Raw genomic sequence first — 27,158 nt, forward strand, 5'->3', positions numbered from 1 at the left:
CTTGCCAGCACTGTGACACGTTTGTTGTTGTTGAAATGGGTGTATACATCCATTATGTTGTTGAAATGGGTGTGTCCTGTGTGACTTCAAAGCATTATTTATGTTGTTAAAACCCAATCTTGATAAGCTTTGGATATTGTTTTACACTATTTAACGACCAGATATGTGTGTTTCTGTGTTCCACATCCAGACTCTTCTCCGGGAGGTTCACCAGGAGGGCATGCAGGTCCTCTCCCTGTCGGAGCTGCCGACGGGGGAGGCTGAGGTCGGCCCTGCGGGCCTCCAGGGCCAGGGCTGGGCCAGGGAGAGGGAGGCTCTGGTGGCCACCGTAGACTCCCTCAAAAACCTCCTCACCCAAATGAACAGAGACACACAGGTGAGGCGCCCACTGCCACGTACCACCAACACAGCGCAGTAAACCAAATATGAAAACACTTAGATTTAGATCGTCAGAGATGTCACAGACATCAAAACGAGAATAACAGCAAACGTATCCATCGAAATCTCAGTAAACGACATTTACAACGGTACATATTTCACGTCCGACAAGAAGCAGGAAGTACTTAAGGAAGGACAGTAGGCCGAGACCTAGGTCTTCCCTGACTCAACTTGGGTGCGTTTGTTTCGTCTTCAGACCTCAGGGGGGGGTGACTGGCGTGCAGAGCTGCTGGGGGCGGTGCAGCAGGTGTTTGTAAGGGAGCGCAGCGTGCTGAAGAGCGCCCTCTACGCCCGCCTGGACCTGCTGGACACCAGCGACGCCATCATCCACCTCAACCAGCTGGAGCGCCGGCTAGCTGAGCAGGTCTGTGTCCATGGGAACAAACGTCCTCACAACTATAGTGAAACGTGAAAAACTTGCTTTTTCTCAGGGAGCGTTAGAGGTTTGAGAGTTAGGTTTAGAATCACATTTAGGGTTGAGGTTGGGGGTTAGAGAACACTGTTTTGAATGGAAGTGAATGGTAGGCTCCCACTAGGATAGAAAAACTAACATGTGTGTGTGTGTGTGTGTCTCCAGGACTCCCACCATAGGGAAGCGATGGGGAACCTCCATGCTGCTGACCGGAGCAGTCTGCTGTCAGAGGTCCAGCAGCTTCGTGCTCAGATGGAACACTTGCAAACACCGGACCCCAGCCTTAGAGAGACCTCCAGCCTCAGAAACACCCCCAGCCAAGGTATGTAGCCTGGACAAACCTCTGAGTTGGTGTGGAAGGAAATACCAATGGCTTCTGATTTGTATGCAGTCAGAACGGCAAGAATATCATAGCTGTTAAGTACTCAGAGATGATCATGTAAGCTGACCGTATTCTGTGTTTCTCCACAGGTGTCCAGTCTGGTGTTGAGGCAGGTTCTCCAGAGCCCAGGGGGAGAAGTGTCCCCCAGGGGGGTGCTGGAGGCCCTCCGGAGGCCCCCCAGATGGGCAGGGCACCCCAAGGGGGGGGTGGGGGTCCCCTGGAGCCCCCCCAGGCAGGCAGGGGGCTCCTGGAGGAGCTGAGAGGAGAGCTGGCTCAGACCAAGCTGGAGCTGGAGACCACACTGAAGGCTCAGCACAAACACCTGACAGACCTGGACATGCTGAGGTAGGAACACACACACACACACACACACACACACACTGAAGGCCCAGCACAAACACCTGACGGAGCTGGACATGCAGAGGTAGGAACACACACACACACACACAAACCTACATAAACAGAGACAGTAAAGCAACGCCTTAAACAGCTCGCCACAGTGAACGAGGTAGTAAACACACACACACACTGAGATTTAAACAGGAGGGGTTTTCCTCGCTAGCCTTTGTTCTCTGGGTCTAATACATCACTGTCGTCGACCTCGCTGTTGCCAGGGCGGAGGTGTCTCAGAAGGCCTCCGAGGTGGACTCCCTGACAGACCGGCTGTCAGACGAGCAGAAGAAGACCAGGGAGCAGCAGTGGGCCTTGGAGAAGGAGAGGTGTAAATCTGACAGGAGGGAGGAGACGGGAAGAGAGGAGCTGGAGGTGAGCTGCCGACCAATCGATCCGTTATCAAAGACGCTTCAGCTTGTGTGCCCCGCGAGCGTTCTAGAACTCTCCTTCGTAGCGTTCTAGAACTCTCCCTCATCCCTCACACACACAAACTGGTTTACCCCCCTTTGTCAGGACCTCAAACTGACCGTGGAGGACCTGCAGAGCCAGGTGGCCCAGCTGACCTCGGGCCTGGACCAGGAGCGGCAGGCCTCCTCCCAGCTCTCCCTCCAGGCCCAGCAGGAGGGCCTCAGCCTGCACAGCCGTCTGTCAGAGCTCCAGGTTCAACTGGAGTCGGAGCGAGCCCGGGCCCAGGAGCTGAGCAGCGCCCTGGGGAGGGAGAAGGAGATGCGCCGGGGCGGAGGTCACCCCCAGGAGGGGGAGGAGGGGGTGAGGTCGGCTGAAGCTGTTCTGGACGGTCTGCAGAGGGAGCTGGATGAGAAGCATGCACAGGTAAACACTCACCTGGATACCTGCTGGACTGCACTGATAACAACACTGTCCTGTAGACGGGAATGCTTTTTGAGTTGAAAAAGAGGGTGAATAGATGTATTTTGTTAGTTTTTTTAGAAGTAAAAAGAAAGAAAATATAAATTATATAAAAAATGTAATGTAAAAGTACAAATTACATGCATGAATGCTACCCAAGTCTTGTGTGGGGGAGGTTTACTGGGGTATCCTATGGTACATTATTATTATTACTTACATTATCACCCCGTTACTGATCCCCTCTTCCCCTCAGGTGGTGCGTCTGCTTGGGGAGGTGGAGACCCACAAGCTGGAGGCGGTCCGTCGTCAGGAGGTGCTCACCTCCACAGGTCAGAGGTCACAGCAGGACCAGGAGGCCCTGCAGGCCGGCCGCGCCCAGCTCCAGGCTCTGCAGGAGGCCCTGCAGGAGACGCAGGCCCAGCTGAGGAAGGAGGCGCAGAGGAGCAAGGCTCTGGAACAGGAGAAGGAGAGGCTGGAGGAGAGAGTGGCCTGCCTGGGGGAGGCGGGGGAGACGGCGGGGAGAGGGACGCAGGGAATCGACGGTCAGAACGTGAGTCGACACTCCTCCTCCTCGCCCGTTTGTTACAGTACTGGACAGTTTACAGACATGAGTCTGGACCCTTGTTTAATTCACTTGACTTGTTTATGTTTAGTTGAATGGTTTCCATAGCTACATACCAACAGATCACGTAGGTCTCTAGGCAACTGCATCGTTGCCCCCTTTTCGATTCTGTTGTGTCAGGCTTATTTGCACCCCTAGCAACCCTGTTGTGCTGCGTTGCTGTTGGTACACGGCGCCCTACGATAACCTTTAACGTATTAGCATGAGCTACCATGGGCTTGTTACATTTACACCAGTCTTAGATAATCACAGTGTCAACCGACCAATCAGGCTGTCCGTACTGTACGAGTGCTTCACCATTGACCCCTCCGGCTCCTTAGCAGCCCGGCGTGTGGACAGAGCCCACAGACAGGACCAGGGACTGGGTGTTCCAGCAGAAGAGCACCGACACTCAGACCGCCATGTCCGGCACGCCTTCCCTCCGAGAGCCCACAGGGTCGGGGGTCACCACCGCACCCCTCGACCCCAGACCCTCCACGGACATGGTCATGGGGAAACTGCAGCTCATCGCAGGCAGGATCCGGGCTCTGGCCTCCAAGGCACCTGACAGGTGTGGCTCCCGATTGGTCTTCCGAATCATGGATTTGAGTTTGTGTATTCACACAAAAAATATATACTTTTTTTATGCTTGCCATGCACAGGTTCAATTCAATCAATTCAACTGGAGTGTAATAGCTTTGTGTTGTTAGAAATGACAGGTTACTATACTAATAAAATGTGAATAATGTTTCTAACAGGCTGACCACAGAGGTGGACAGAGAGGAGCTAACCTGGCTCCAGTCCAACGTTGATGAGGTCATCAGCATGCTGCAGCGGTTCCCGGGACTCCCGCCCGCCCCTGAGGTGAGAGAAATCCAGCCTATCACAGGACAGTCCTTTCCAGCTGTAGTCACCATCTTCTATTGAGAGTCTTAGCCTTTAGTGGTGCGGGCTCTTAAGCCCCAGAGTCGGTGTGATCTCTGTGTCTGCCTCCAGAGCGCCGCCCTGCTGGCTGGAGGCTCCCTGACGGAGCGCCTGCTGAGGCAGAACGCCGAGCTCACGGGCTTCGTCAGCCGGCTGACGGAGGAGAAGAACGAGCTGCGGAACCAGACGCTGCGGCTGGAGGAGGAGCTGAGGCGCTACCGGCACGCCGGCCTGGGCGGCGGGCTCAGCGTGAGTTCACCACGGTTACCCCGTTAACGGGAGGGATGCTGCTCAGGTTTATAGTGAGGGACCGGGACTGATACACCTCCTAGGGGGGATGTGCAGTGTTACCGGACGATCGGAATATCCAGATGTCGTTTTGGGTATCTTGACTTCTGATGGCAACGGTTCTTAATAGAGACAAGGGGGTTTGAGTTAGTAAAGCGAACTGAGTTAGCATGCGAATGCTTTAGTTCTAGAATGACGTGAATGGAATCCCATTTAGGATGAGCACACTAATAGTTCTAGAATGACGTAAATGGAATCCCATTAAGGATGCGCACACTAATAGTTCTAGAATTCAGTGTCTACAGTTCAGTGGAGTCCCGGCGTTCTGAACCCTCTCTCCGTCCTCCAGCTCGGCAGCAGGAGGGGCGTGGCGGGCGGGGACGCGGCGGGCGCCCTGTTCTCCCAGGAGCGGGAGGCGTGGGGCCGGGAGAGGAGCCGGCTGGAGAAGGGGCTCCGCGCGGCCCAGGCTGAGCTCTCTCGTCTCCGGGGGGAGCTCAGGACGGAGGCCTTCAGAGACGCAAGCGGGCCGGACGCAGACAACACCGCGTTGAAGGTGAGCTCTCGGGCCCCGCTGGCTGCACCTGCACACCGGGGGGGTTTCTGGGAACGACAGGGACTGAGACAGGACAACACGTCACTAAAGGATTTACTTTTAATATCATGCGGTTCAGAAATAAATTACGAAAAATTTGGCATTCTGAAAGGTTGAACTCCTGTTTTCAAGGTCCTAATAATCATTGCATATCACGTGATTCACTGAAATCCTTCAACCCCCACCCTCCGCTCTCCCTCTACCCAGAGAATGTATGGGAAGTACCTGCGTTCCGAGAGCTTCCGGAAGGCCCTCATCTACCAGAAGAAGTACCTGCTGCTGTTGCTGGGCGGCTTCCAGGAGTGCGAGGAGGCCACGCTGTCGCTGATCTCCAGGATGGGCGGCCGGCCGTCCGTCTGCAGCCTGGAGTCGCAGCGCCGCAGGGGCCTGACGCGCTTCCGCTCAGCCGTCAGGGTCTCCATCGCCCTCTCCAGGTGAACTATGGGAAATGTAGTTTTGTGGGGGGTCAGGGAGTGAAGGGCCCTGCCTTTTGGGCGCGGTGATGATCGATATTTAACCAGAATCAATCGTTGTTTGTGACATCCTTGCGTACTGATGATAGAAAAGTGTTTTTATCCACTGACATGGTTTATTTGAGAGTTTCTTTTTAGCTAGAATCATTTTTAGCTCAACTTTCCTGCTGTTTCAGGATGCGTTTCCTGGTCAAGCGTTGGCAGAAGGCCACAGGGATGAGCTCTGCGTCTCCAGGCACTGTCAACAGAAACGGCCTCGCCCTGACACCAGGTACAGGACCTCACACCATAACACCAGGTACAGGAATGGTTATGGGTCCATCTGTGACACTGCTTGTAGGAAGGGCTATACCAATAAAGTTTGATTTGATAAAGACATGTAGTTAAAGACATCTCTCCTCCCCCCCAGGGAGCGATGTGAGGGACTCCCCCTTCCTGCACCCTGGCAGTGTGGAGGTGTTCGCCGACAGACAGGGAGCGACCAGCAGAGGGCGCTCTGGCAGAGACTCCCCCAGATCAGCCATGTCCTCCACACAACACAGGTACCATCACCACGACAACAACAACAACCACCAAGAAAAACGTCTGTTACCATGACAACCACGGCAACCATCGTGTCTATACCCCGGAGTATGATGATGGAGGGTTTTCTAAAGGCAGGGTGTGTTTGTCAGGTTCCACCTGGCAGGAGACCCCGGTCCTCTGAGCTGCTCCCACCTGCAGAGTTACGACCCGGACAGAGCGCTCACAGACTACATCTCCAGACTGGAGGCCCTGCAGAGGAGGCTGGGGGGCGTGACGTCAGGTAACACACACACACAAGAGAGACACACACACTAGAGAGAGAGACACACGCACACACTAGAGAGAGACACACACGCACACGAGACACACCCACAATCTTATAGATTCACACAACACACCACCTAAGACTGTAGATTTCCTTTAGAATTTTGTTGGATTTTTATTTAATTTTTTCCTCCAGGATCATCTTCATATGCTCAATTGCACTTTGGAATGAGAAGGTAGAAGCCCAGACGCTTGAAGATACTCAGTTGCCTTTACTCATGCTGGGCGGTTTCGTACCATGCTATGTACAGCACCATATTTCGTGGGGACCAAATACCATTTTTTGTGTACATCTTATTATCGGGCTTTTCGTCGCCGGCACTTGAAACAGCTTCTACGTTTGTAATATCGTTCTGCCTCTTTGTTGTGGATGAGCTACAATCATGTTTAATGTATATTTGTGGAATGCTAATTTAAAGATATATATACCCTTGATTAATTTATACTGTGGATGTTTTGTTTGTGTGGGTGGAAGAATACTTAAGGAATGTTTGGGTTTGTTGTTGAGGAGACTGCTACTGGATATATACACTACACTGTGTTTACTAGGCCGGGTTCCTGGACAGACGATATTTGCAGAAAACATATTTTTGTAAAGGGTAGGAGCTTTGAATTTTCTGGGTATTTTGTCAAAAACTGAAATAAATATGATAAGATTTGAAACTTGGCATTGTTGTCGTTCCTTCATTTATGACGTATAAACAGGACGGAAAACTTTTTTTCTTGTTTTAATAATATGCAAGATTTCACATCAGCTAACATGCCCAACCGGTGGATCCGATTCAAATAAGGGTAGAATAAAAACTAATAAGAAATGGAATTCAAATTAATTCCGTTAAACTAATGAAGGAATCACGAATTGATTTTATAGAAAGCCAAAACTGCTAAACTACACAGCTGGAAAGTCTTTTGTGTTCAAGGCACTGCATCTGTTAGGCTCCAGCCCCCTCTGATGGCACCAGCCTCTGTACAAATGATCGCTTCGTTCTTCGAATTAGTTCAAGAAGGGATTCACATTGTAAAAATAAGTATAAGTGGTTTTTCTCTGCTTATAGTGAAGGCAGTATTATAAGTGCTTATGATTCAGTATCAAGTAGAAATGGCTTGGAAGTAATTATTTACTTGTCGCTGGAACACCAGACTGCAAAACTCTAGATTTACACAACGAAACAATCAAGCGTTCCATCGTCCAGGTGGTCCCAGACTAACGTTGATGGTCTCAATTCATTCAAGTCCCGCTGCATACTTTAAACAGCTCCTGCGCTCCTCTCTTCCTCCTCCTCCCCGCTCCTTCAGTTCGTCCTCCTCCTGTATCTGATGACGGGGTTGTGAGGGGTGTGAATCATGGTGGTGTAGTTGATCGTGGGGAAGTAGCCGTCGACCAGATCGAACTCGTACAGGCGCAGCATGGTGGACCAGATGGTTTTGATCTGAACGTAGGCAAAGTTCTCTCCTATGCAGCGATGCCGGCCTGGAGAAGGGAGAGAGTTTTTAAATGTTGTCTTTTCTCTCTTTTTAAGGCATTAAAATATCCTATAAACATCTGACAAACATGTTTGTCACAGTGGAATCCACTTCACATGATTTGGATATATATTTTTTTACATTTATGTTATTGAAATGAATGTTTCCTTCCTCCCTGGTCAGACAGTGACAGGGCGCGACAGTAGTTTTCTCTGGCGGTTTCCTCACCTGCACCAAACGGCACGTATGCGAACTTCTCCCCTGCCGCGGGGTTCTCCTGGAGGTAGCGGTCGGGCTCGAACTCGATCCTGTCCGTCCAGGTGTCCTTCAGGCGGTGGTTGACGGTCGGGGACACGCACACCTGGTGGCCCGCGGGGATGGTGTAGCCTGCCGCCGTCTGGGTGCAGACCACACGTTTCTTTACGTTTGATTCGTTTCACAGACGCTTTTATCCAAAGCGAAGTTTACAACTAACTATTTAACTTTTTAACTATATGGGAGGTCTGGGAGGCCATGTTGCAGGTTGTCATGGAGACCGTGAGGTGTAGGGGCGGGGGCTCTGGGGGGTGGGACTCACCTGTGGAGAGCGCGCCATTCTCATCATGGTCATGATGGGGGGGCGGAGTCTGAGGGTCTCTTTCAAACAGCGGTCCAGCAAGGTCAGATCCTTCAGCTGTGGATGAGAGATCAGGTAAGAGAGACCAGGAAGCAGGTAGGTGAAACTGTGCTACTTCAGATTTATACACTTTCTGAATCTATACAGTGGACTGGTGTTGAAAAAGGTAAGCAGAATAACATTGTTTCACACTTTAAATATCAGATTTTGAAATGTTGACCAGGAGAGCTATCGTGTAAGATTTGTATCTATTAGATCACATGAAAGAGTGGATGCCATGTGGAGAGACAGAGAGACACAGAGACACAGAGAGACACGGAGAGAGAGAGAGAGACGGAGAGAGAGACACGGAGAGAGAGAGACACGGAGAGAGAGAGAGAGACACGGAGACAGACACAGAGAGACACGGAGAGAGAGAGACACGGAGAGAGAGAGACACGGAGAGAGAGAGACACGGAGAGAGAGAGAGAGACACGGAGAGAGAGAGAGAGACACGGAGAGAGAGAGAGAGACACGGAGAGAGAGAGAGAGACACGGAGAGAGAGAGACAGAGAGAGCGAGACACAGAGAGAGAGAGAGGGGGATCAGCAGGCAGACCTGGTCCAGGTCCAGGGGGGGCAGGTTCTCTCCACAGACGTTCTTCTGCTCGGCGTGGCAGCGCTCCTGCAGGTCTCGGTCCCGCGCCAGGAAGAAGCCCAGCCAGGCGCTGGTGGTGGACGAGGTGTGCTGCCCCGCCAGCAGCAGACCAATCAGCATCCCCGCAATCTCGCTGTCGTTCAGGGGCTTGCCGTCCCTGCAGGAAGTAGAGGTGTGGGGTTCAGGTGGCTGAGCAGTTAGGGAGTCGGGCTATTAATCATAAGGTTGTTGGTTCGATTCTCGGCCGTGCCAAATGACGTTGTGTCCTTGGGAAAGGCACTTCACCCTACTTGCCTCAGGGAGAATGTCCCTGTACTTACTGTAAGTCGCTCTGGATAAGAGCGTCTGCTAAATGACTAAATGTAAATGTGTGATGATCTGTTCTGACTCAGCCGAACAAGCCACAGCTTGTTCGGCTGAGTCTGGGAGATGTTTACTGTAACACTGCCTCAGTTGAAGTACATCACAGCAGAAAATGGACAGGGCTTACAGACCAGACAGCATGGTTGTGCTGAGGACTGGTCAGAGTCTTACTTGTAGGTGGCGTCTATAAGAGTCTGGAGAATGTCGTCCACCTTCTCTCCAGAGTTCCTGCGTTTCTGGATGACCTTGAAGAAGATGTTCTTGATCTCCTTGTGTGCTCTGTCCCTCCGTCTGTCCAACAAGAGCAGTTACAACCTCAGTAAGCACCAAGAATATCATAATGTAAGGTGTTCATTTCAGTTAGGAGATGGATATCCAAAGCGGTTTACAGAGGTGGATTTCAATCTGCAACCTTTTTGATCTGCAGTCAAATGATCTAACCACTGATTTACAAAATAACTTGTGGGGAAAAAAGAACTAGTCTCTTGACCTCTGTAATATTAAACAAATGTTCATGGGAAATGTAATAAACGGAGAACGAAGGGGTTATGATTAAAAATAAATGTTAATTTGAATTTTGACAGTTTGTTTTCTTTCCTCCAGGCTCTTACATGAAGCTGGGCAGGGGTAGCCAGCCAGGCAGCAGCCAGGCAGCGTGGCTGAAGCCTCCATCCAGGTCGGCGTACAGCTGGGCCACCTTCTCATCCAGCATGCTGCGGATCTCCTTCCCATGGAGGCAGCTGCTGGCCGTCAGGATGATCAGCTCCGACAACGCCTCGAACAGATCTGAGGTGGGAAAAGTAATAAAGTAATAAAAAGTAATGTAAATGACTAAAAAGAGGGAAGAGAGGAGAGTGAGGTGGTCTGTAGGAGAGAGTGAGGTGGTCTGTAGGAGAGAGAGAGAGGGAGGTAGGATGTAGGAGAGAGGGAGAGGAGAGTGAGATGGTCTGTAGGAGAGAGTGAGGTGGTCTGTAGGAGAGAGAGAGAGGGAGGTAGGATGTAGGAGAGAGGGAGAGGAAAGGGAGGTGGGGTCTAGGAGAAACAAGGAACTGCAGGTGAAAGATAAGTAAAGTTGTCAATAGGAAGGAGAGTGAGGGGAAGGGGTTCTGTATAGGGACAGAATGATGAGGATCAGTAGTTTGTGTAAACCCTCATGACAGGGTAATCAGTACGAGCATCCATGCAGAAGATCCTGTCAGATGTATTGATCTGTATCAATGATTTTAGATGGAGGTTTTCCAGAGAAAGACATTTTGACACATTGTTGATGTGTTTACTTTTCAACATACTTTTCTCCCCACTGTCTCCCCATCGTTCAAAGTATTCCTTGGTCTCGTCTTCAATTATCTGGACGTGCTGCTTGAAATGGGCGATGTTCAGACCTGTTTTCAGCATCTTCTTCTGCTCCAGAAAGATCTGGGCAAAACGGTCAAAGAAGCAAAAATAAGCACTTAAACTCACGGTAATAAGGTTTGAAGAGGCACATGGGCGTGTGCAAAAAGTACACTTCTAGAGCAAAATCGAGGTAATTAAAACGATGTAACTGGAGTGAGAGCTAGATATGTGTCTTACAGGATTGGGTACATCGTAGGCCACTCCTTTGCCAAACACTGGCGTGGTCAGTCTAGAGTACACGTCCTCCGCGTTGAGGTCTTCGTTCTTGCTGTTGAACATGAGCGTCGCTGCGTCACTGCCCAAGAGATATGTGAAGGTTTTGCCCACCATGGTGAAACTGAAGACTGGTCCATACTGTGGATGGAGAAATAAGACGTTGAAGTTTAAGAGTACTCTTAAGCATAATGTAAACATTTAGGCTACATTAATCACCAGAAATAAGAGGGCTGGGTGATGCTTGTAATTTTAAGATAAGTAGTTGCTGCCTCACCTTTTCATATGCGTTTTCCAAGAAATCAATAGGGCTTTTTCCAAATGCAACAGCATGTCCCAGGAATGGAATACTTGAAGGAATGTATGGTGGGTGTTTCTACTCACACAAAACAACAATTCTGTAAGAACACCGAACCTTTGCTAATCAGGCTACTACATGAGACAACAATAAACCTCACTACTATTACTTACCAAGTCTTTGTCCCATGACTGTTTGATGAGCACTTTAGAAATGTATCCCAGGGCGAGAGTGATCACCGAGGCTGCGAGGACCACTGACGTCAGGTTGTCACTTATTTTCCCGACGGTATTTTCAATCAACGCACTGCTAATTAGATATAAATGCATAGACATGATGGCGTCTTTTTAATGTATCCTGATTCCGTTGAATGTACTGCGTCAGACTTATTCCCAATGCTGACCCGTCCGTTGGTTTCGTTGTCGACGCAATGGACAATCATGAACGCTGCGTTCGTTTGTTTGAAACCCGTTTCCTAAATGCGCAATAAGGAGATTCTTCGATACCCCAGAGACAAATCTAGCTGATAAGTCACCTGTCTGGAAAGTGCTAACTGATAATTGGATGCGGTCCGTGATATTTGCCCGGCATCTCTACCAGTACCTGTCACTGTAATGTTAATCCTGCCCCCGCCTGACTGAAAGCGTCGCTTCATTGGATACTCGCTATGTGTCAATCAAGTAACTCCACGCTCTCCGGCACTCTGATTGGTTAGCTCTACCTGAACTGATGTCTGGCTATATGATGTCACTGTTCAGCTGGATGCAGGCAGCTGCAGGAAACGAACCACATTGGTTGAACTCCACACGGAGTTGGAGGTCACGCTCTAACAAGTTCACAGGCCACAGGCTGGGATAAGAGTCCGAATAATGTAAGTTAATACCAAGTCAGTGACAGAGAAATCAGTCAACGATCGTTAAAAGATGATCTTTTGTTTATGGTCTGTAATGTTATTTGAAAGGTAAATGTTAAGCAGGCTACATTATTATTAAATGTTAATGGTTGTTAATCAACTTTAATCAGTGTATGAAAATGATGCTGAACCCATCCTGACGGTGTTTCTTTCCCTCCATGTCTCCAGGTGGTAGATGTCAACAACCAACATGAAAGTCATTTGATATTCAAGATTTTTTTATATTGATGATAATACTCGAAGACAAAAATAACTTTTCTTACTAATAAAATTCAAAACAACACAGTATTTAAACACATTCTGATCATTTCCTACTGCAGTTTTTCCTCACAGTCTAATGGCCTTGGCATATATCTTTATGGCTTGGACTTGTGAAGACAGAGTATACAGTCCCGCCAGAACTAGTGTCCTTACAAGCTGGTCTCCTACAAAGGATGTTTCCTTCTCACTGTTGTAGAGATCTCTCCATTTAGTTAAGGCCTGCATCGTTTTCTCTTTCTGTGGCACTCTGCAGACACAAGAACACACACCATTATGACATAGTCAACTAGACTATCCATAAAAAGCTAAAGTATCAAGCAGTTAAAAAATACACATTCAGACACATTGCCTACTCTGAACAAAATAATATAAATGTTGCTGCCGGGACATTCAAAATATAATTTAAAATCTTACTGTTTATCTTCTTGAGCATTGAAATCCTGAGGTGGTATCCTTAGTTTTACACAGAAGTGGTTGAAGTCTCTTCTTTGCAGGTTGCTTGCAACAAACCTGAAGGCCTTCTGTAGGATTTTCTCTGTAACAACAATCCAATTTTGAGGTTGGCGTGGTGGAAAATATACAGAAAAATTACCTCTGCTCCACTTTTCATTCAATTAGAGTGTTATAGTATATGATTAAAAACACAGTAACTTGAAACACGATTTGAACGCAATTCCATTATTCAACAAGAACAAAATAGAAGAAAGTTGTGTGAACTGCAGAACAGTAAGCTGCCATGACGGTTTCTGTCCTGATCCATGCTTTACCATTCCAGGCGATTTCGCTGTTCATGTACTGGCCTATGGTAACCATCTGGTGTTGGTCACAGATGGATTTGGGTGGCCTGGTGAGTGGGTTACCCTCCAGTTCTACATGTTTCAGAGACGCCAGCTGGCTCAGATAGGGAGGTAGGTACTGCAGACGGTTCCCTGAGGACACAGGACTAATATTCATGTTGTCATGGAGAACAGAGTGAGGATGGAAACCATTAACGTTATTCAGTATAATCACAATGACTTTCACTTAAATCATATGAATCCTCATATTCCAACCTCTACTTAGCCACATTAAATAAAATCATAACAGCACCAAAACAAAATTGAGATATTTGGAAAGTTTGGGGTATTTACTTAAAAGTATTACATGATTCCTTCTTACCTTTCAGCTCTAGATGCTGAAGGTTTTGCAGAGCTGTTATACATTTGGGCAGGCAGGATATGTGGTTGTTATTTCCAATCAGCTTGGTGAGGTTCTTCAGTTCTCCAATGTTGTCAGGAATCTCCTGGATGATGTTGTCTGAGAAATCAAACTCTCTCAAACATCTCAGCTTCGTTAGGGTCTTAGGCAGTGTAGTCAGCTAGCGGGAGTAACAAACAGAATCTTGTAAACTTAATGAATACCATTTTTAAATTGTAACTGACGTTGTAGGCCTATGTTAGGTTTTCATTGATTAGGAACGTAGCTAAATCAATCTCAACTCATCTTACCTTTACTCCTCTTTTGTGGCACATTTTCAACTTTTCAAGGGACTTCAGATCGCACACTTTGGCAGGAAAGAGGAAGAACTGATTGTTTGAAAGGTTGAGGTCCCTGAGTTCTCTCAGTCCTTTCAGCTCTGTCGATATTCGTCCTAACAAATTGTCTGACAGGTCCAGAACCTGAACACTCTTCAGATGGTGCAGCTCCAGAGGGAACTCGTCAAGCCTGTTCCCCCGGAGAAAGAGCACTTGTAGGTTTTCTAGGCCAGAAATGCCTTCTGGAACGGTCTGTATGGCGTTACCACTCAGGTCCAAATGGATAAGGCTGTGTAGTTCATAGAGAGGTTTGGGCAAAGCGCCTGTGAAACGGTTTTCTCTCAGATTGAGGTGCTGCAATGTGTGGATTTCGCCGATGTTAGCCGGTAGCTTGGACAACAAGTTTTGGCTGATGTCAAGAAATTTCAGAGGAAGTCCAGAGCACAGTCCCATTGGAAAGTTGCGAAGCTGGTTACCACCTAGATCCACCGAGGTCAACATTGAGCATTTGCGTATTTCCAGGGGGATGTGACCCAGGTAATTCTTGGAGCATTCGAAGATGGAGAGGTTTTTCAACAAGCAAATTTGTCGAGGAAGTGTTTCCAGACGGTTCCAATTAGCGATTAAGTCATGCAGCTGTGTCAAAACCCCAATGCTCTCAGGGAGTCGTCTTAATAGGTTCCCTGAAACACAGAGATGCCTGAGTTTTGAACATCCGCCTATCTTCTCTGTGAGTGAGCTTATCTTGTTGTAACTCAGTTGTAAGACCTTCAGTCCCTTCATTTTCTCCACCTCATCTGGAAGTGATGTCAGCTGGTTCATACACAAGTTCAGCTCTTCTAGGTTCGTCAGACGAAACAGTTGTGGAGGCAAACAGGTCAGGCTGTTGGCATTCATAGATAGTTGTTTTAGTTTTGTAAGTTTGGATATGTGCTTGGGTAAAGTCAAAATCTTGTTTTTTGAGAGATTGAGCATGAGGAGTTTGGAAAGTTGGCATACAACATGGGGGAAATGTGAGAGCTTGTTTCTGTCCAAATTCAAAACAGTGATGTTCTTCAAGGACCTAAAAGATTCAGGTAAAGCGTTAATGCGATTTCCGTCCAGATTGAATACTTGTAAAGTTGTCAAATCTCCAAAAGTGGGTGGAAGACATTCCAGTTTGTTGTTGCTTGCATTAATATGTGTGATATTTTTCAATTCACATATTTCATTCGGAAGCTCGGCTATTTGATTGTTACTGATGTCGAGGGCTCTGAGAAGCTGCAGTTTTTGAATAACTGAAGGTAATGAAGTCAGTTTGTTTCCTTGAACAGATAGAAATTCCACATTGCTCATGCCCTCAATCTCCTCTGGCAGAGATTTCAGTTCATTGTTTGATAGAGACAAACATTTAACTCTCACATTTTCTAGAATTAAATCCACTGGAATTTCTTTCAGACTCTTACCGTCTAAAGAGAAAGACGAATTTTGGTTTTGAAAAAATAATTCTTCAAACATTTTCATTGCAATGCCCTGTAAAAAAGAAAAGTATATAGGCTAATTAAGCTGCATAGATGCATTAAGAAGATGTCTAGAGGTATTTATTTATATCCTGTAACCAAAATAGTCAACTGTAGATGTTGCTGCTTACGCTAGCTGCCGCTTGTTATACTGTACTTCAGTCGCAAACGTAAAGCAACATTGTAACTTCTAGTACAAGATTGTCACATTGCATTTGTCAATTTAGCTCAAATGGAAACTGATGTTTAGTGTTTTCTAGCTATTTAGCGAAGGCAAAAATGCCATGAAAACTAACAGCAAAGTGAAAGATGAAGATCTGTACCTGATATTCACCACCCCAAACGTGACTTCTGATAAGTTAGATGTTTGATGTTAGTATCTAAACCATTTTGAAATAAAACTAAGTTGTGATATCTGGTTCTGGACTTTCGCCCATCACCACTAGGCTCGACCGCGGTTTCGTAACCATGGTTACACATGTAAACATTATTGAAAACTTGCTGTTTATCTGAACGCTTTTAATAGGATAGTTATTAAATTAATGCCAGGCTTATTTCTACCGCTTTGGCTACATCCGCACAATTAGGATTTGAGTATGTCTACCATCGCTTCATGCGAGTTTCTGAATTCATTTTGTGTGGCCACAGCGCTCTCATGTGGATTAATTTATCTTTCCACATGTCCATCTGTACACAACATGATTCAGCAAGTAATAATTCAGTCACATTATATAAATTGTTTTAATAAAATGAACCGTTAAATAAAAATATTTACAATCCTGAAAAAATAACAGTAAGCAATATTAATTTGTAAAATAAACAGTCATGTGAATATTGAATACACAATGTGATGAGAAAAAATCACAATTTTCTCGTGAAAACACTCCTTCAAGGCAATGGTTTGATACAAAACAGCAAAACAAACAACAAAGAAAAGTACAAGTTGTGAAAGGATAAATGTCTCATATGGATTCAACCATATGCATACTTGTCTGATAAGCTTTTGTCATTTGGAGTAATTTGTCCACTCAACTTCATTAGCAGTTTCACAATAAGGCCAGCCTGTTTCAAAACAAGAAAAAAAAACATTTACATGAACAACATTAACATTTCCAACATAAAATCCTCAGTTCTCTAAACCTTAAAACATGAGCACGTTACATAATTATTCTTCTATTCTAAAACAGTTACATCACAACTCCACCATTAAGGGAGAAATTGAATGTAATTGAATTTACCTGTTTGGTGTGCACAATGAAGTTCATCTTGTTTTCCAGACTGTGTATCTGGAAGTACTGGTCAGCAGGACCAAGCTGCCACATGAAGGAGCCATACTCCATGCTGATGAGAAGCACCTGCAAACACATAGAAAAGACTTGGGAGACAGTGGAGTGAACAATAGCTTTGAAGAATACAAAAAAAAAACTGTAGATGGAAGAAACACATTCTCCTCCTCCATCAAACCTGCGCAATCAGATCAGGGGTTTCTCTAGGGTATATTTTTCTAAAGGAACCAGTAAACTCAAAAGATACAATTAATTTGAAAGAAAATGAAAGTTTTGGCAGATGTGGACAGATGATAGTTGAAGCATTCTTTCAAAAAAATAAAAAAATAAAACTGTCAAAGTACACCAGCTACCTTGGTCTCCATGTTCAGGAGATGCAGGCCCTTGGTGTTGACCCCCACAAAGACACGGATGACCTTGTGGTTGCTGGAGCTGGCCTTGGTGAACACCTGGCCGGTGAAGAATGCGGCACCGTAGGTGGGGATGTCCCAGCAGTTCTGCAGGAAGAGCCTCTGGAGGTGGTGCATCTCCTTACTCACACCCTCACTGGTGCTCAGGCTCTGGGGGGAGGAAGTTCAGAGGAGAGGGTATAATGAGGGGTCAGATGGCTGAGTGGTTAGGGAGTTGGGCTATTAATCAGAAGGTTGTTGGTTCGATTCCCGCTCGTGCCAAAATGAGGTTGTGTCCTTGGGCAAGGCACTTCACCCTACTTGCCTCGGGGGGAATGTCCCTGTACTTACTGTAAGTCGCTCTGGATAAGAGCGTCTGCTAAATGACTAAATGTAAATGTAATGTATAAATCGAGAAGACATGGGTGGAGAAGTGGAAAGACAAAGGGGTGATGTCATGTTCACACATATATGCCTGCACCTGAGGGATGCATGTCAGATGTCGAAAATACAGATGAAATTAAATCCAACCTACTTTGTATTCATGAAGAATCCTGTTCGTCCAATGATGCGCCTTGCTTTTCATTTTGGATATGGGTACGATCGATTTGAGGTTTTCCTCACTGTTGAACACAAAACATTAAGCCTAAGCCCAGGCCATCACCAGTGTTGGGAATGCAATCAAGGTGAGCGCAATATGTGTCTGATAGTAGTTCGTGTGTGAGAGAGATTGTGTGAGAGACAGAGAGAGAGAGTTGTCTTGTCGTACTTGAGGAAGCCCTGCTTGTGCTTCTTGCTCTCGTAGTTGCCGTAGATGATCTGTAGCAGCAGACTGGCCAGGGTGATGAGCTTGCTGTCTGGCGAGGGGAAGAACCCCTTGAGGAGACAGTGACGCGCCTCATCAAACAGGATCAGGATGGAGAGGGGGTCCTCCACCTGCCGGGGAGAGAGAGCTCAGGGTTTTAACTGACAGGCTTTAATCTACAGAGCGGTCAGTGGACAGAAATGTCAGCCTCCAGACACATCTTGGAGGATTGTGGTCTACATTTACATTTAGCAGACGCTCTTATCCAGAGCGACTCTCAGTAAGTACTGGGACATTCCCCCGAGACAAGTAGGGTGAAGTGCCAAGGACACAACATCCTTTTGCACGAACCAGCAACATTCTGATTACAAGTCCGATTCCCTAACCGCTCAGCCACCTGACTCCCTAACCTTTTTCTCTTCGTCCAGGGGCACCCGGACGTCCCTGCGCAGGAAGAGCTGGGGGTTCTCCCTCTGGGGGTCCAGCACCGTGAGGTCCGTCACGATCTCCGCCCAGATGCGCAGGTGCTGCAGGGGCTTGTGGTAGGGTTTCAGCTGCAAGTCTGAGGACAGGAGAAATCATCAACCAGAGCAAGAATGCAAATTCGCAAGGCAGGACGAGGTACGAGACCATATATTTACATTTGAGGTATTTACCATACGGCATGATGTAAAGCAACTTTTCCAATGAGTTACAAAAGCCAAAGCAATAGAGTTGCATGGAAAATGAATGAATCCACACAAAGCTGCGTCATTGAGCCTTGCTGTTTACGATTCCGAGCAGAACAGAAGTTGTGAGACCCAGACACGGAGCGGCCATTTTGGATCAGGTCAAGTGACTCACTGAGGTTCTCGGAGCAGATCCAGATGGTGAAGTACTGCTGTGTCTCCTGGGAGAGTCGCATGCCCTCCATGATCTGCTGTACGGACGTGTTGTTGCCGTGTTTGAGCTCCACCGAGCGGTACGAACCGTCCATGCGGTAGATACGCACCTTCTCGTACTGGGGAGGGAAGCAACACACACACACGTTTGATTAGGAAATAACTTGTGTATTGTAGGCGCTTCAGACTGTTAAACTTTTTAAGCATCTCTCGTGGCATATGCAAATAGCTGGGTGAACAAAAGCTGGTCACACAAGCGAACACACACATCTGATCCCACATACACACCTGCTCACACACACAGACATCTGGTCACACATAGTACATTGCTGAACACGCACACAGCTGGTCACAAAGCCACGGCACTTACAGGTTTGTTGTTGGCCTGCTGTAGTAGCTTGGCCGTCTCCTCCCACTCGTTCTGCTTGTTCTCCTCGCACACCTGCAGGGGGGACCGCTTCTGCTGGTCCTCCACGTGCTGAGGGAGAACACAGGCCACGGCGTTCGGACGCCAGCGCAGAACATTAGCGCTCGTTCTAAGCGTTTTCGTCCTAAGTGTTCTCGTTCTAAGTGTTCTCGTTCTAAGCGTTCTCGTTCTAAGCGTTCTCGTTCTAAGCGTTCTCGTTCTAAGCGTTCTTGTTCTAAGCATTCTCAGGTCAGTGTCGGTAGGTGTATACGCAGTGGAGTCCTACCCTGTATAGTATAGTTTCAGTCTGAAAAGCGCCTATTTTATTATTACAGTTGCCCGTGTTGCTATTTCAGAATGCAGCGCTTCACTATACAGGACTAAGTAGGCTGTTAACCAGCAAAACGTTGAACTAAAACTAGTAGGACATGAGAGGAGGTCAACAGCAACAACACACTGCAGATCCAGGTTCAAATCCCGCCCTCTGTACCGTACAGCAGCAGCCCCAGCGTGTGATCTCACCCGGTCGATCTCGGGGTGCTGCAGCAGGAGCTGAACGATCTCCGAGTGCCCCCCGCGAGCAGCGAAGTGCAGCGGGGAGCTGAGCTGACCGTTCAGCAGGTTGGGATTACAGTTTCCCTTGTCCAGCAACAGTTTGGTAGCCTCCACTTTACCGTGCCTGCAGTCAAAACAAACATATTTTTGATGGGCTATACCATAAACACCGCAGGGATTTCAACTGGTATAAACTAAAGGTATTAATACACTAATAAATAGGTGTTAATTTCCTTAGTTAACATCACCGCTACGCAGAAGCTAACACCCAAGTTAACCCCATAGCCCACACCATAGGTAAACCCATTCTATGGGTCATCATAGCTAACGGCTAACTGACCAGCAGGCGTAGTGGATGGGGGCCCAGTGATCGCTGTCCAGTTGTTTGACAGAGAAGCCGCTGTCCAGCAGCTTGGAGAGCAGCTCCGTGTCGCCCTCACAAGCACTCCGGTGCAGCGGGAAGTCATCCACCCACTGGCGCTCCCTGGGTGGGACGAGAGATCAGAATCACACAGAGATCCAGCAGGTTGCACTCGGTTATCTGATGCTGCTGCCGTTGCACTGTCCCATCATCAGAACCTTTTGTTCGTTTCGTATTTTAAAAATCTGCTATGTGAATAAAATGTATGACGTCAATTGTAGAAGATATTCATGAAACTGGAAATCACAGCTGGCTGTTGTCCTACTGTCTGTTACAGATATGGTGTGTAACCTAGTAACCGGTGTGTAACCTAGTAACCGGTGTGTCAGGTTCATGGTATGTTCAGCCGGCTCACTTGTCCTCAGTCATGGTGTTGGTCGCATGTTGCCACTTCTCCCTCTTGGGGATCTGGATTTTAGAGTAGTCGGGAGCTCCAAGTCCAAAGTAAGGATTTATGATGACTTTATCCACCTAGAGACCGGAGACAAAATGGACAAGACGACAGGAAGTAGGGTATTAATCTGACAATGTGGGACTGGAGCACAAATCGGTGTGATGGTCATTCTCTGGGAGCATTTACATTTAGTCATTTAGCAGACGCTCTTATCCAGACTCCCTAGGGTTCCTACTGTGACTGAGTCAGAAGGATTTTGAGATAGCATCTTGTTTACTATTAAGTCGTTTACTATTAATTCGCCAGATAAACCAAGTCTAAATAGATTTAAAATCTACAACATTATCACACCGTGTAGCTAGGAGCCTCTCACCCTGTTGGTGTACTGCAGGTCGGAACCGTACAGCGGGTTCTGGATGCACATGTCAGCCTTCTCCAGGGACATCATCTTGCTCTTCACCTCCAGGGCGGTGTAGCCCATGTGTGGGCTGCTGCCCTCGCTGAAGTAGGCCGGGTTGCTGATGCTGGTCCTGACCCGGTCCACCGGGGCGGGCCGGAACAACGCCGGGATGGCGTGGGGCACGGTGTGCTGCTCCGCCAGCCATCTAGAGGTCAGAGGTCAAAGGTCACCGACACGGCGAGTCATAAGCTTCACGTGTCGTTGGGGTTACGATGTGGCCTTTCCAAGGTGCTTACTTGTCCAAGGCTAGAAGCATCTTGGAGGTGGTGGGGGAGAAGTGAGTGCTGGTATCGCTGCACACTCGCATCATATCCTGAAGGCAGTAGAAACTGGGGCTTCCAGGGCTGTAGACAGTCTTGCTGTTGTCTGTTTAAAAAGGCAGGTTAAAAAAAGGGTTATAATTTTACAATTAAGTTCTTTTGAAGTTTAAATAAATATCCAAAACGTTTATAAATGACTGAAAATATTGATTTTTTTTATTGATTTTTTTCCGAGTCAAATCTGACCTTTGACATTGATTGGCACAATAAAGAGGGAGACCTCCTTTCCTTCATTCTCTCCGTCCAGGGGGAACGTCTTCATGTGCACCACACGCTTCCCTGCAGGGGCGACAGTATAACAGCCACCTTCTCAGCCTCATACAGTTCTTATTAAGTTGACAGTACACTTCTCCTTCAGGACCAGAGGGTGAATGTGGTAAGGGCACATTAGTTACCTATGAAACCCTGGTTGTTAGATATGGGCTTGGTTGTTTCATCAACGTAATCCAGAATCGACCTGGCTGTGTCTCCATCTGCTTGGATTTTGGTCCCCAGTAGAACTTTTTTCTTTTTTTTCTCTTTTCCTTCCAAAGGAACTTCTATCAATAAGATCTAAGGCAGGAACACAAACAGGGTAGCAAAGGAAACCGAATAACATATTAATTCATATTCGAACGATTAGAGCATCAAATTTCACCTTTTTCAAGGGTGCTACAAAAGCAGGTGGCTACTTTTGTTGATGTAAATAAATCTGACCACACCACGTAAAACATAACTGTGATATTTTTTATAATACAATGTAATATCAAACAAACGTTGTTTAATTCCTCACCTCATATGCTTTAGGACGGTACTCTCTGGAACTAAGACTAACCAGGTTCTTAGGACGGATGACAGCCACGAACACATCTTCCAGGTTGCCTTGGTTACCCATTGTGTCGAGTTTCCCTCTCAGTCATACACTCTGGAACAGCTGTGGGACACCATCACGGCTGGAAAACAATTTAAATGCAGCGAACAATGTGATTAGGAAGGGTGCAGGTGTTAATTCGACAGGAATCTAAACTTGGCTTCCTTGGGTGCTTTCAACTCCCTCCTCCACGTTGGAGTCAATCCTGTGTAGGCTATTTCATAAGTGCGTGCTGGAAGTTTAGTGTAAGGGGTCCCATTATCACTAACTTACACTACACATTAAATAAATCTTACTGTCATGACAAATACAGTTCTTACCATTTGGAACAATTTAACGGTAAAAAAAAAAAAAGTTTTTACACTGTCAAGTTTCGACAAGGTTTACAATGTTTGGATACAGTTACAATTACTTCACAGGCTACCTTGTTTTCATAGAGTATCTCAAGTCCGTTGCAAGTTACGCCCCGGAAACCACCAACCCTCCTGTCTTCCTCTGCAGACAGCTGCAGATATAGCCAAACAGTTTGTGAATGTGAAAAGTTTAATAACCGACTCAAGCTAAACATTTAGATTGATAGATAAGTATATTAAACTTTTTGGAGGGGTAAAATACTAAGTAAGTGGGCGCTGCCAACCTGAGATGACATGCGCTGGGTTCCCATGATTTAATAATCGCTTTGAACTTACCGGAAATAAGACCTTCTTACAAACTTTCGGAAGGTAACGTTGTGGTTGGCTTCATTTTTTTCGAGTTGGTTGCTGTATCAGCAAACCTGGTTAATACTTCCAAAATAATACTGGTTTTCCTGATGGGCAAAACATCGGGTTGCCGACAACAGCACACCGACACGGACAAGAGTCACATTACGTTCAGCTGCCTCGTTGTGACTTCGCGGTTCTCTCTGGTGGTGTGGTGGACTCAGTGCACTTACGGGCTGTTTTTCTGAGTGATAATAAAGGACAACCTCTAGCATAAAATCCGATGAGATTATTTTGGGAATATTTTATCAGTAAAGCAATTTAAGAATGGTCTATGATCCTATATGATCCCAACAGGTTTAATGCTCCCCAAATCTGATCGTTTTCATTTTAAGCCAGTAAGGAATAGTTTATTGGTTACGGTTTGCACAATTTCTGCACTAGGGTTTTAGGGGACAACATAAGACATTGATACCTAGAATAAATCGACGTGTTATCTTCGAAGTGGTGTTATACCACGGACAACATAGTTTACCTGTATAAATATTCACATAATTAAATTGAAATGTTCTAGAAAGTTCCAGATAACGAGTGTTTAGCCTACATAGGTTAAATGTAATTTGTATTTCAGAAACATGGACCTGTCACGAACAGCGTGATTGAGAATCGTTCCTTGTCCTTCACCACAGGTCTCATGTCATTTACCTAGTGTGACGTTGAAAGTAATTGATTTGATAATGAATACATAGTCTAACCCAACAATTCCGAACCTGTTCCACTTTGCGGTCCACTTGCAGAGCTCAAATATTTTTGCGGCCCCCCAACACATCCGTTTATCATGCTTAACAACACCAAGGAAGCCAAACAGTTCGCTTTTTTGTTTTTGTTTGGAGAGATCAAAGAAACCACAGTAAGCCATTGTCACTGCAGCCCCTGTATTGCTTTATAAATGGCCTTGCTTTATAAAACCTTGTTCCCTCATCAACCCCTTGCTAACTATGCTTATATATATTGTACTGCTAGTTAATTATCTTTATCTTATCTCTGTATTTACTAAACTTTGAGCTACACATGAGTGCGCTATCCTTCCAAACTTGTTCTTCTTCTTCAGCAGGTACGTCGATCACAGCACCTAACAGTAGCTTGTTGCACAATCATTTCAAAATAAAAGTAAATACCATATAAAACTGGAAACAAAGCACATAAAACATTTGCAACAGTAGAAAATGGTTGTGAAGTCATTTACAGGGGGACCACTTTTTTTGTTAATGCAGAAATGTCAGTTGGGCAACCGTCAACGTGCCAAGTGTAACTATTGGCATTTGGGTCATTATGAATTAAAGGCAAAATGCAGTTTTAACATGTGTACGAATTTTAATAATAATTTACCAACAGTATATATCAATATTTTGATATTCTTTCATTTTCATTGGTTTGGCGGCCCACCTGCATTACACTTGCGGACCACTAGTGGGCCGTGGCCCACAGGTTGGGAATCGCACCTCTTTATTGAAGACAGTGTAGGCTACAAACATTGACATATTCAGTTTTTATTCGTAGACAGCATATAAGGCAGTTGTGTACATTAACATACGTTTTTGTTCCAATACATTGCTTAACATAACAGAATAAACCAAAAGATTGATGGCAAAAGATCACACAAAAAGATACAAATATTGCCTTCAACAAATGTTTTCAGGTCTTATACTTATATTTGATTAGAATTAGATAAATATGATTGCATTTATTAACTTGGTCCACTAGAAAGAGTTTGGAACCAGAGAGTGGTGTAGACCTCTTCTTCCCAATGTAGACTGAGGATCTGGTGGTAGACAACCACCAGATCCTCATCTCCTGGCCTTTAACCCGACCCTGACCCCGATCCTGACGTCCCATTCAAGCCTTGACTCTCCTGGCTGCATCGGCTCAGAACATCCTGCATCTTCTCCTGGATGTCTTCCACACGCTTCGCCCACTTTTCCCTGACCTCATCCTCGTCGTCCTCGGTAACGGCCGTGTAGCCCATGAGGGCGATCAGACCCATGTGGAACAGGTGGCCCAGGTGAGAGCACCTGCTCTCCATCACCTCGCGGTTGCCCCCGCAGTGCTCCAGGTACACGCTCAGCAGGGGCCTTCCGAAGAGGGACCCCATTCCCATGACGCCGCGATAGTACACATCCAGGCTCATGTCACTCTTGTCCCTCTCGTAGACCTTCTCGAATTGCGCCATGTGGCGCTCGGCATTCTCCGGATCCTTCTTCACTAGCGCCACCATGCTGGAGAAGGCCGCGTACTGGTGCTTGATGTACTCCTCGTACTTCCCGAAGGTCTCGTTGACCTCGTCGATGCGGATCTGACGCAGGCACTGCTGGTTCTTCTTGGAGATGCTCTCCAGTTTGCTGTGGACCTGCTGGAAGTCCTTGTCCAGGGCGTGGACCTCCTCGCCCTCCAGGCCCTTGCGAGCTACCCCGACCAGAGCCGTCACGATGCCGAAGAGAGGGTCGATGGAGGAGGCGAAGTTGGACACCTTCTCCACACAGCCAAGCACCTTCACTGCCGTCTTTTTGATCTGCTGGGCGTCCGCCATGGATGCAGCTCTAAGGTTGAGTAGCTGTCGCTCTCTCACAGGAAAACGGACGGGGGAGCTGGATTAGGAATTGGAAGGATGTACAAATTAGTGACATATTATTCTGATTATCTAAATGATTGTGTAAGTTAAAAATCGTTTTTTTTTGTGGAACATGCACCAATTTTTGGGTAATTCTGTGACCCTACTGCTGACCACTGTATGAGATTTTCTGCTAAGTTCTTTTATATAAAGTTTGGGTCCCAAAGCAAATGCCTGTAAAATATATTTTTTCAGTTCCTATTTTAGTTTTTTTAGTTTTTTACATTTTCAGCCTTATTTGGCCATTAATATCTTATAAACTATTAGGCTATTGCTAACCTCAACAAACTTTGTAGTTCCTTAACAAACTTATATGCGTTCTCACATACCCCTTATGTGAACTTTAAGTAGGCTGATAATTCCGTTTCATTTAATGAGTTAATAGTCAAAGTTACTCATACAACTGAAACACTGTTTTAGATTTACAGAGTCTGCTTCTACAAACCTATTGGAAAATACCATTTACTCTCATTTAATTTGTTCCCTTTAGTCATCCGTCTCAAGGCTGCAATGCAGGGGAAAACACTCTGGAAGAGTGGGTGTGTCTCGTGGACGTTTAAAATAATTACTGGTATTTTTTTAAACATTTCCTACACAATATGTGTTTGGCCCTCAAATCCCAAACATTAACCGCTCCCATTATTTAATTGAATTAGCATTTCCGCTAATATTTACACTTTAGTTTTCGTATGCCTGCATTCATTTCCTGAAAACCAAAACATAGTCTTCTGTCTAAAATAAAAAAGGACCACTCGAGTCTACTTTCAGATAAAATATCAAGACCTTTACTAAACATTCTAATGCGCCTGGTCTATATTGGTCAGCTTACCTGCGATAACGCTATCGTTGTCCTTGTGTCAATAGCGGTCAGTATTTTATTTCCACCATTTTCGTCTGCTTTCAGACAAGTCCCGCCTTCTGTGCTACAGAAGAACATAGGAACGTGGAAGTATGGTTTAGCCCGTCCTGATTGGGTGGAATTGCGGTTACCCTGCCTCTGCGTAAGTAAACCAGAGCGGGACAAGGCGAGGATAACCTTTCTAAGTTTCTATTATGTTATGGTATACCATGTAAACTACACAGCCACACCTTTCCTAAGAGTTGGTGTTCACCTGAACTTGAAAGGAGAAGAAAGAAAAGAAACCAACTGCCACTCTCATGAATAGAGCCAAATAGGCACAAAGGTTAAAAAGAGATCTCACAAAAAACACATTTGCACCAGTAACTTTCTGAAATCAGCAACCAGTGCTTATTAGATCAAATCAAAAAATAAATCAGTATTTGTTTTCAACTTACACTTTACATTTATTTTGTATTTTTTTATTTTAAAAATATATATAAAAAACAAGACAAAAACAACAAAAATTGTGCGCGTAGTCAGCTCTAGTCAGTTTGGTAATTCTGCTGTAGGCCTGCTTTGTAGAGGCCTATGCGCTATTTGTGTGCTACTTTGGATAAATGCATCTGCTGAATGATTCAAATGCCACATGTAATTTGTGGTTAAAGCCATGTGAGTAACTGAACATATGTTTTGATCTTCATTGACTCATTGAGAAAATATGTTTTAGTCATGTTGACTGAAACGTTAATCAACAGTCTTGAAGTGTTAGTCCTGAACATCATAAACCAAC

At 46.1% G+C, this 27,158-nt stretch overlaps 5 protein-coding genes across 8 annotated transcripts in view; 1 reads left to right on the plus strand and 4 right to left on the minus strand.

The window, feature by feature from the left end:
* Positions 1–6,887, plus strand: part of akap9 (A kinase (PRKA) anchor protein 9) — a 58,399-nt gene extending 51,512 nt beyond the window's left edge. For all 3 annotated transcript variants that reach the window (XM_067256552.1, XM_067256554.1, XM_067256553.1), the window contains 16 exons: positions 191–376; positions 635–802; positions 1,016–1,172; positions 1,322–1,577; positions 1,847–1,997; positions 2,139–2,456; positions 2,746–3,042; positions 3,435–3,664; positions 3,852–3,957; positions 4,090–4,266; positions 4,655–4,858; positions 5,105–5,331; positions 5,547–5,668; positions 5,780–5,912; positions 6,045–6,175; positions 6,356–6,887. In XM_067256552.1, coding sequence (XP_067112653.1) covers positions 191–376; positions 635–802; positions 1,016–1,172; positions 1,322–1,577; positions 1,847–1,997; positions 2,139–2,456; positions 2,746–3,042; positions 3,435–3,664; positions 3,852–3,957; positions 4,090–4,266; positions 4,655–4,858; positions 5,105–5,331; positions 5,547–5,668; positions 5,780–5,912; positions 6,045–6,175; positions 6,356–6,399 — 2,907 coding nt within the window. In that variant the 3' untranslated portion in view covers positions 6,400–6,887. The remainder of the gene's footprint in view (positions 1–190; positions 377–634; positions 803–1,015; positions 1,173–1,321; positions 1,578–1,846; positions 1,998–2,138; positions 2,457–2,745; positions 3,043–3,434; positions 3,665–3,851; positions 3,958–4,089; positions 4,267–4,654; positions 4,859–5,104; positions 5,332–5,546; positions 5,669–5,779; positions 5,913–6,044; positions 6,176–6,355) is intronic.
* Positions 6,888–6,986: 99 nt separating this feature from the next.
* Positions 6,987–11,672, minus strand: cyp51 (cytochrome P450, family 51). Its single transcript, XM_067256555.1, has 10 exons — positions 11,378–11,672; positions 11,184–11,282; positions 10,871–11,047; positions 10,588–10,714; positions 9,910–10,084; positions 9,470–9,589; positions 8,897–9,092; positions 8,261–8,356; positions 7,912–8,080; positions 6,987–7,690 (listed from the first exon to the last, which is right to left on the minus strand). Exons 1-10 carry the CDS (start codon positions 11,537–11,539, stop codon positions 7,512–7,514), a joined length of 1,500 nt encoding a protein of 499 aa, XP_067112656.1. The 5' UTR covers positions 11,540–11,672; the 3' UTR covers positions 6,987–7,511.
* A 738-nt stretch (positions 11,673–12,410) lies between these two features.
* On the minus strand, positions 12,411–15,395 carry LOC136962602 (leucine-rich repeat and death domain-containing protein 1-like). The gene is made up of 5 exons (XM_067256414.1): positions 13,866–15,395; positions 13,537–13,735; positions 13,146–13,307; positions 12,793–12,913; positions 12,411–12,625 (listed from the first exon to the last, which is right to left on the minus strand). The coding sequence occupies exons 1-5, from the start codon at positions 15,393–15,395 to the stop codon at positions 12,445–12,447; spliced, it is 2,193 nt and encodes a 730-aa protein (XP_067112515.1). The 3' UTR covers positions 12,411–12,444.
* A 721-nt stretch (positions 15,396–16,116) lies between these two features.
* On the minus strand, positions 16,117–23,050 carry krit1 (KRIT1 ankyrin repeat containing). Of its 2 annotated transcripts, XM_067255543.1 has the most exons (18): positions 22,848–23,050; positions 22,583–22,663; positions 22,081–22,240; positions 21,704–21,860; positions 21,495–21,587; positions 21,225–21,354; positions 20,902–21,133; positions 20,490–20,605; positions 20,054–20,197; positions 19,681–19,837; positions 19,123–19,230; positions 18,715–18,871; positions 18,282–18,433; positions 17,836–18,002; positions 17,602–17,689; positions 17,031–17,237; positions 16,630–16,746; positions 16,117–16,453 (listed from the first exon to the last, which is right to left on the minus strand). In XM_067255543.1, exons 3-18 carry the CDS (start codon positions 22,180–22,182, stop codon positions 16,364–16,366), a joined length of 2,217 nt encoding a protein of 738 aa, XP_067111644.1. In that variant the 5' UTR covers positions 22,183–22,240; positions 22,583–22,663; positions 22,848–23,050; the 3' UTR covers positions 16,117–16,363. The 2 variants fall into 2 exon arrangements, with proteins under 2 accessions (XP_067111644.1, XP_067111645.1); XM_067255544.1 differs by lacking the exon at positions 22,583–22,663.
* Positions 23,051–24,389: 1,339 nt separating this feature from the next.
* LOC136962287 (protein rapunzel-like) lies at positions 24,390–26,443 on the minus strand. Its single transcript, XM_067256012.1, has 2 exons — positions 26,357–26,443; positions 24,390–25,504 (listed from the first exon to the last, which is right to left on the minus strand). Exon 2 carries the CDS (start codon positions 25,444–25,446, stop codon positions 24,721–24,723), a length of 726 nt encoding a protein of 241 aa, XP_067112113.1. The 5' UTR covers positions 25,447–25,504; positions 26,357–26,443; the 3' UTR covers positions 24,390–24,720.
* Positions 26,444–27,158: the final 715 nt, after the last annotated feature.

This window comes from Osmerus mordax, chromosome 18 (genome assembly GCF_038355195.1).
Source record: "Osmerus mordax isolate fOsmMor3 chromosome 18, fOsmMor3.pri, whole genome shotgun sequence".
Taxonomy (NCBI): domain Eukaryota; kingdom Metazoa; phylum Chordata; class Actinopteri; order Osmeriformes; family Osmeridae; genus Osmerus; species Osmerus mordax.